Source organism: Coloeus monedula (assembly GCF_965178545.1).
Source record: "Coloeus monedula genome assembly, chromosome: 18".
Lineage (NCBI taxonomy): Eukaryota > Metazoa > Chordata > Aves > Passeriformes > Corvidae > Coloeus > Coloeus monedula.
The window spans coordinates 10,921,822-10,930,890 of record NC_138798.1 but is presented as its reverse complement, the minus strand read 5'-3'; the positions used below and the strand labels follow the sequence as shown (position 1 = coordinate 10,930,890).

General features: G+C 41.4%; 1 protein-coding gene across 4 annotated transcripts in view; it reads right to left on the bottom strand.

Annotated features, from left to right (window-relative positions):
- Positions 1-4,286: 4,286 nt before the first annotated feature.
- GCN1 (GCN1 activator of EIF2AK4) overlaps positions 4,287-9,069 on the bottom strand; it is a 38,622-nt gene continuing 33,839 nt past the window's right edge. For 3 of the 4 annotated variants that reach the window (XM_082293463.1, XM_082293464.1, XM_082293466.1), the window contains 5 exons: positions 8,716-8,812; positions 7,713-7,861; positions 7,007-7,111; positions 5,540-5,758; positions 4,287-4,993 (listed from right to left, as the gene is read on the bottom strand). In XM_082293463.1, coding sequence (XP_082149589.1) covers positions 4,868-4,993; positions 5,540-5,758; positions 7,007-7,111; positions 7,713-7,861; positions 8,716-8,812 — 696 coding nt within the window. In that variant the 3' untranslated portion in view covers positions 4,287-4,867. The remainder of the gene's footprint in view (positions 4,994-5,539; positions 5,759-7,006; positions 7,112-7,712; positions 7,862-8,715; positions 8,813-9,069) is intronic. The other variant, XM_082293465.1, reaches the window with a different exon arrangement.

Genomic DNA, 9,069 nt, shown 5'->3' with positions numbered 1-9,069 from the left:
TTCTCCGCGCCTGCGCCGGCTCCGCCCCACCCCACGCCGCGTCTGCGCGGGAAAACGGCCGCGCCCTCCCGCGCCCCGTGCGGTCGCGCCTGCGCGTGAAGGGGTGACGGTTGAGGCGTCTGGGGCACGCCGACGGCCATGGCCGGAGCGTGAGGGACCCGCCGTCCTCCGTCGCCCATGTCCCGCTTCCCTTCGACGGGGACCTTGTCTTGCCCCTCTGCCGAGCCGCCGAGAGACCTTCGTCAGGCGCCAGTGTGTCCCCCTCTCGTTCCCGTAGGTTCTCGTGTAAGGACATGGCAGAAACGACGCTGCCCCCAGGAAAGCATCAAAGGCGCGAAGGAGCCCTAGCACTCCCAGCTCTGCTCTAAAGAAACGGTTTGTGTACGTACAGGAACAGTTCCCATCGGATCCCCACCCGCAGGTGAGGAGCCCCACAGCAGCGATATGAAATGCCTAAGTGTGTTTCACAGGCCTGTCAAATCAGGCCAGCCTGAAATTAAATTCCTCGGTGTTCTAATCCAGAGATATGCCTGTGTATGGCTCAGGAAGGGCCTTGACCTCACGCCCATCAGCAGCTGTGCTTGCACCATCCCCAGCCCACATTTGCAGTTCAGAAGCACTTTCACAGTCGTCCCAACAGCTTGTGTGATTTTGTTACCAGTTGCACAGACACTGACTACACAAATTCTGCAAGACTGTGGTCACTTTTTAGGCGATAGCCACTTCTAGTGGGGACACAGCACAAGAAAAGTGCTGGGTTTTTGCTTTGATTAATTTTTCTACAAAAAAGTATTCTTACTGGTACTTGAACTCCTGAGATCAAATTGAATTATTTAATTAAACCTATCACATTAACAAGTATTGTCATTGAGATGGGAAGAGGTATATTAGCACTAAAGAACTTGGATTGTTACAGACTATAACTGAGTCTGTGTTAGGAAGAAATTGTCCCTTGTGAGGGTGGTGAGGCCCTGGCACAGATTGCCCAGAAAAGCTGTGGCTGCCCCATCCCTGGATGTGTCCAAAGCCAGGTTGGATGGGGGTTGGGGCAACCTGGTCGAGTGGGAGTTGCCCACTTAATTATAAACCTTTCTTAATCTTAACCTTCAAAAACATATTATAGTTTTCAAAGTCCACCCCTGTCAAGGTCCTCACATCCTGGAATCCACTTACATGACCTGCAGCTCACATTCACTCTGCAACTCATGCATTTTAAACACTACACGTATAGCTCATTCTGTTATGCTCAAATGGATGATGTGGGTATATATATATATATATATGTATATATTCCACCCCAGAAAAGCACTGGGGCAGCCCATCATGCGACCCAGCACCACCAGAGTAACTGAGGACACTGTAGCTGCAGGGAAATCCCTTGAAACCAGCAACACAAACCACCAGTTCAAACCCAAAATTACAAAATGACAGTGACTCCTATTACTTCTGTTTTTAAGCTCATGAAACCTCATCATGTAAAAAGTGAGGTGTCATGATGTTACCAAATAAAATGGACAGTAAGAACTGTGACTAATCAAAAAAAAAAATCAAAATATTTGAATACTTTGTGCTTTCACATTTGTCTCCCATTGTAATTTTTAGCACCTTGTACATGTAAACCCCTCTCATAAATGATTTTTTGATCTTCTTGAAATACACACAGTTCAGCTGTCACTCAGACAGTTTCTTGACAGTTCAAAGATATTACCATCAGTTGTAGGGAAAGATTTTACTGACAACTGGTATTTTTAAGGCATTTGAAATGAGAAAAAAGTAATTCTTTAGTCTCCAAGTTGGTACAACCAATTTATCAGATCTCATGTTGTGGTAAAAATTACGGATATTTTATCTTTGATATATTATACTGCAGTGTATAAATAGTTTAGCAAAAAGCAGCTATCAAAATCCAAATCGAGTGTTTCACTGTGACTGAAATATCAGCATATTCTTCACAAGTGCAAGTGAACTCCTACCTTTTTTACCCCTCCCTCTCAGGAACAACTAAATTCAGTGCAGAAATTCAGATGCTGTTTGGGAAGATGAATGAGTTTTTACACTTACTGCTACCTAAGCTGGAAATACAAATTATCAAAATACCCTAAAAGAACTTATTGGCTAAAATTAATGAGTTAATAAAAAAGGCTTCATTTACCTATAATTTTCTTTCCCATGTTTATGTGGAGCATCAGTTGGAATCAGAGATAAACAGGTAAGCCAAGGTGCCCATGATCAAGAGCTCCAACAGCCATTCTTCACCAAAACTTGCTGGTTTTTCATTCCTTCCTGTCTGCAATGATGGAGTGAGTGATTCCAGTACAACCACTGAGCTTTCTGACACCTACTTAGTAGGTTTTGAATGGCATCAAATTTTGTACATTTCAGTGTAGAGGTTTTTGCATTGAGTGGTTCAACTGCTGTTCCTGTGATCCCAAAGCACAGCTAATTCATTACAGGTGAAACTCATTCCAGTGGCCCGAGCTGCCAGATCTTTAAGAGCACTTAGCTGAGTTTTCACTCTTAAGTATTACCAATTCATTGCAAAATATGTAGTTTTAAGATGGTTTCAGATTCACAAGATTCGCAGATTTAAAAGGCAAAAATCAGAATTAAAACCCACCTTTGGAACGCAGCTAAATGTGATAAAATAGTAGAACACAATTTCCATTAGACCAACTGGGAAGGACTGCAGTTTTGTAGAAATAAGTCAAATGCATAAATACAAGATTAGAAATAATTAGCTGAAGAGCCATTTTGTAGCTTGGCTTCATAGCTGATCACAAACTAAACGTGTCAACGACATGGTGGTGTTGCAACAAAGGAACACCCAGACCTTGTGCTGGAGTGGACAACAGTGTGTTTGTTATGTGGAGCTTGCGAAATAACTCCCTGGGAGACCTGGGCCAGCAGTGGACACCTTGAGGGAAAGAGGAGTCAGAATGGAACAAACAAACACAAGGGGCAGCAGTCTAAGTTTAGAAAACATGAAAATGTGTAAGAAAATACATAGAAAAATCTAAATTTATTTCATCCGGGGTGAGGACACTGAAGTGACATTGCTGCAAAAATGAACTGTTTTCAAAGTCTGTGGGAACAGGACAAGCAGCAATGGACTCAAGTAGCAGCAATGAAGAGTCTTTTTTTTCAAACATGAGGGAAGTTCTGACAGTCTGGTAAGTTTATGTAACAAAATAGATGGCATAGAGAGGTTATGGAATCACCATCTTACAGTGCTATATAAACAATTGTGTGGCAATCAGCTAGGAATGGTTTAGCGGCAGCTGCGCCTATCTTAGGTACAGGGTAAAGTAGCTGATTTCCCAAGTTCCTTCAAAGAGCATTTCCACTAAACTCCTACAGCAAATCTGTTGTCAGGAGCCTACACCAGAGCCTGGAAACTGACACAGCACCAAGAACCTTTTGACAGATTCTCATACTTCTGACCAGAACAAACCACAGCACTCCCAAATACCTGCTCACAATTGTATCTTGCTGTTTGAGGCATTATTATGATAAAAATGTCCTTTTGTTTGCTGCTACTGCCATAACAATCAGCAATTCGGTTCTAGCAGAACATGCATTCCCATGGGGTTCCACTTCATGATCTCAAATTTTATGTTGTGTAGTATTGTGTTCTCCTCCCATCATCATGGTTTGAGCTATCCAGAGTTACAAGCAAGGAAGATTACTTACACAGACACACCATGCACATGAAATAACAAATCTTACTGCTCTGGCTTCTCAGGTGCAACCAGCTTCTGTAAGTTTCATAAAATAGATAAGGCTCACTTATCTAATGTAAAGCTCATTTTACCTTCTAAAAATTTGTATTCTGCAACAAGATTTTCACTATTTCCATCAAGTGACATAAAATGTACTAGTAAATTTCTTTTTTTTTTTTTCAAGAGAGATACATGTGTCTAGGTAAAAGAATATACTTTCTTGGAGCAGCACAACTCACTGACCAAAAAAACTAATGCCAAATATCTTGTGAAGCCTTTGAAGATGTAAATACAAAGGAGTTTTTGCAAGTTGGGTAACTAAAAAGCTGTCTGTAGTCAAAAATACTTTGGAAATTAACAGGAGTAATTACTTACAAAATTCATTAAATGTCAGTTCTGGCTTGGCTTTAAACCCTGGTTTGCCTCAGTTTTGCAAAAGGTTTTCACAGATCACAGCACTGTCCACTCTACAAACTGTATGCCCTAGAACAAACAGGTCTGAAAAGTAAATCAAAGTGTAAGTTTGTTGAAAAATTAGTTTGTAAAGAACAGTTTACATCAGAAGGATCAAAGTCAGAGCCTTTATTAAATGTTCCTTCTCTAAACAGACTGCATTTAATCCCCCTTTCGCATCTGTGATTTCTAAGGCTATTTTAAATACTCTGTTTTACAGGGATTTTCAGTCTTCAGAACCGTCACAAGCAGCAAGTTAGCAGTACACAAAAACAATACAACTGAATCACTGAGTTCTATTCCTGCCTCCCAGAGTATGTGGAAAAACCAACAATACTTACAGTACTGGAGTTTTTGCACAGACCCTGGAAAGGAAATAGTTGTCATCAGAGTTTAAGCCTGATGTGCTCTAGCCACATCTCACAATTGGCCACAACTGACCAGTACTGGTTAGTATGTCTGTCTCTTGCACATAATCTGTTTCAAAAAGGGGACCAAATTTTTAATTTTCAGCTAATGTGGGTCTAATTAAGGCTATTGTGGTATATTTGATACTAAAATACTCTCTGGGAGTCCTTTTCATGAAATCCCATCAGAATTAATATTTTCAAAAATGAAAACATTTATAATAGGTGTTTGAGTTGAAATGCTGATGCAGCGGTTGGTTCAGTGTTTCCAGGTCTTTGGGAGCTTTATCACGTCAGGATAGTGTCATCAATCTGTTCCTCGGAGTCAGCCTGCCCAGCCAGCTTCCGCAGGGACCTCCTGCAGCTTTCATTGAGAAGCTCCAGGCTGGCAGCATCAAGAATCTTGGAAACTGACTGTGGAAGGGAGATAGCACCTATTAACAACTCCTTATGACACACCATTCAAAATCAGAGTAAGTGTAAGTGCCTTACACGCTGTATCAACTAAAAATCTTTCAAACATATCAAAAGTCTTCACCTGGTTTTACAATTCCAGATGGGGGAACTATCCAAAAGCAGGTCAGACTTAGAAAACAGGTCTGGAAATGGATGCATGAAGTAGTCCATCCTAAATACTCCCTAGCACCACTATGATCTTACAAGTGACCAAAGCAATGAATCATCAGTGCCAGCTGAGGGAACTCCAGCACAGGCAAGGCTTAAGGGGGTATGTTAAATGCCTTGATTCTATTAATGCTGCACTAGAATAGGTGTTGCTGATTTCTTCAGAGCTTAGCATGAGAATGCTGCTGAAGGCCTAAAAAGGCCTACATGAAAACTGGGATGTCCCACTTCATCTATTTCATAAGAGACTTCCAGCACATTCCAAGGCTGCAGGCACCCCACAGACAAAAGCAGAACGAGGTGACACAGCCTTTTATGGTTTTTTATGTCTCGTACCTCAAGCACTTCTTCACCTGCTCTCATCTTCAGAAGGTTGACAATAGCCTGGTCACTGTAGGCTCTTACACTGGTGTTTTTATCCTTAGTGTTGTCCAGAAGTGCTTTGAGAATTGGTTTAATTGTCTGAGGATCCAATGGGGGAAGATGACTTTTATTTGCCCACCAAATCATCTTTTCTGCAACTAACTTAATGTCACTGGATGCGTTCTGAAGACACTAAAGGAGACAAAGATACTTATGTTCAGATATACCAAGGACACATATTTAAAGCAGTTGTTAATACTTTTTTCTAATTTAAGTATTTAAAACTATGCTAAGAAAAGCAAACAGTTTTCAACTCGCAGGTACACAAGAGACACACTTCTTACCAATTAAGTCTGACTAAACTGTGTAAGAGAAGATCAAATCTTGAAAACAAGACAACTTTTCAATAGAAAATTTCTAAATATGTAGTTGATGACAGTGTCACATATTCATCTCAACTGTCTCAGGAAATGACAATGGCCACTAAGTGCAGAAAAGTTGATAGTGTCAGCACCTCTACAACACACTCAGCAACAACATCCAAGTCAGTCTCTAATTGGAATACTGGGTGCATTTCAACAGTGGATTTCACTTCAAAATTTCAAAATTGAGAGTTTTATATTTTAATCTTAACCCATTTAAAACATGAAAGCTAATATCTGAATGTCAAGTGCATTTAGTGATAAAGATTTTGTGACAAGTGTGATATTTTATATTTTAACACAATACTATTATAGTAATATAGGAAAGTAGGATTTCAAACAAAAGGTCTGCTTTGAACAATGTTGGCCTGTATCATGTCAACTTGGCATGTTTGGTAGTTTTTCAAGTAAATTGCAAATAAATGTAAAATCTGAAAACGTAACATGCTCCAGCATCACCCCTCTCTATCTACCCTTGTCTACCAAGAAGGATACTTGGAGGTGTGGGTGGGGTTCAGGGAGGGCAGACCATGAAAGAAACCAAAAAAATCCAGCCACACACCAAAAGAAACAACCAACCAATAAAGGAATTTTGAATAAAAATATTTAAATAGAAAAGAACTGAAAAAGATGTTAATGTTCTCAGGTCAGGTGAGTTTTGGTATTTGACATATTTCTAACAAAGGCCGTTTGACCTTTAGCAATCTTAAAAACCTGACAGCTTCCTCACACTCCTCTCTGCCTCTCTGCCAGCTGTTTGCTACTGCAAAGGAAAAATGCATTTATAAGAACCAGACTTATAGCACAGAAAGCTCAAAAACAAATTTCCATGTTACAGCAGCGATGGCAGTGTTGTATTCACAGGTTCAAAACGGGCTCATACAGCGATTCTATCTGCACTCTGCCTCAAAAAAAACCACCAGATTTTCAGGGATTTGATAGACCCACCCATGAGTTAGGTCAAACAGAGATTCAGATCACAAGACCACCACCAGGTAGTTATCATGAAAGTTCTTACCTTAATAAAGAGGCTGGAAAGTTTGGGAGGCAGGTTGCCTCCCCCTTCCATGTGGTATTTCATGAGAAAGCCCATCCCTCTGATGCCACTAACTGCAATGGGGATCTTCAACATAAAGACAAGAATTGGTATTACTACAGCAGAATTCAACAACAGCCTTTATAACCAAACTCATGGTCTGTCAGCTTTTGTGGAAAGCCAAACCCATCTTTCAAAAGAACAGCAGCATCAAAGCAGGAAAATGTTGGGTTAATGTTATTGGGTAATATGATGAAAAAAATCCCAATGCAACCATGAGCCAGATGGAATAAGGCATCCACCAAGCCCACAAAATTTCTACCCCAAATTACTCATTCAACCCCAGATTTAAAATCATCCTCCTAAAATGAGTAATTTCCACTTCTTGTAAACTTGGGTCTGTGAATGAGAACTCCAGGGAAACAGGAGTGTAATTTACTCCAAATGAAACCTACTCTGCAAGTTAAAGATTATTTAATCTTCATCTCCCCAGGGATGAGAACTTAAAAGAACCAGAACAGTTGTGTAATTTCACCATAAAAACTGCATCTAGCCAAGGGAGAATCTTCAGATGTCACTTGGGGATTTTTGTCCTGTTTGGTAACACAGGAACCTGTTCACACACCCTTCAAAACTGCTCCCAACAAGTGCTTGCAACAGCACTCACCCACTGTCGGGCAGGACTCACCCTGTCGGCCATGGCATTGCTGACAATCATCTCCTGGACACTGTTGTAGTATTTTGGGGAACACAGCCTACCAGAAGCCACATTCACAGCCACAGAGAGAGCCAGGCTCCGGCCATGCCTCACCATCCAGTCAATGCCAGAGACATCTGCTGCAGAGGAAAGAACAGAAAAATGGTAGGGCTCCTGCTATCTAGTCCTCTTTATCTGAGAGGCTTTTGGCAGTTTGTGAATTCACTGCCATAAAATGAAATAAAGAGTAGCATCTAAAGCAATAGCCTGCTTCCTCCATTTCTCCCAAAAAGAGATACAGACAGAGCTAAAATGCAACACCTTTTCCAGGCAGGAACACCACCTGGGCAGGCAGGAAAGCAGACACAGACAAGGGACTCTCTTGTTCAACTCAGATACTTCTGATGGCTCAAAATTAGACAAGCTTTGACTCTCTAATAAAATTGTAAAAGTCATCTGTAATTTGACCAGTCAACAGACCCCCTTTTTAATCCCACAGGGGAGAGTAATCCATAACACTCTCGAAACACTGGAGTCCTATAAAATCGATGGGTTTTTCTAACTTAGAGGCAAATTAGTTAATTCTCCAAAAGCATGTGAAGCCATCAGATGCTGTCTGCGATTAGCCTTAACCAACCTAAGATCAGAGTGCCCTCCCAAAAGGTGGGATGGCCTCCTGTCCACCCTGCCTGAACATCCTGTCATGTCCAGCTGTCCTTGTGTCGGCACCAGCAATTACTCAGCCGTGCTGGTACTTTTATCAAGTCGTCTGATAACAAATCCAGAGAAAAAAAGGTCTGGGTAACCCCAACTGACAACCAGTTACCTGTGCTCCCTGTGTACCAGAGTGCATGAATTAAGAGCCATGAGCAAAGAAAAGCACAAAAAAGTACAAAGGAGAGATTCAGTCACAAAGTTAGTCTGAATCAATGGCTGAGAAGGAGTCTTCCCTGCTTTCATAATCTGTTCCAGTCCTGTAAACAGCTTCACCTACCCAGTAAGTGCTGGTGGAGAACAGTGCTGAGCTCCTCGTCAGACAGAAAGGCGCACAGCTCTGCCAGGCAGCCGGCTGAGGCCATGCGGGTGGCATCCTGACAGGGGATGGGAGAACAGAGAACATGGCTTGAGCTTAACACACTCCAGAGACAGGCAGCAAGAAAAACAAGTGTCAGAAGATGACAGGAAATAAAGAGGAGGAGAAAATAAATAGTAGTATTTCACTCCTACTCCCTGTGGATTTCTGTCAGTTCACATAGTTTCTTGTACATAATGGAAATTAAAGCCAAATCTAAGGTCAAAAAAGCCAGCAGAGACTGAAGAATTACAGATCTTATCTAAGTTCTGATTT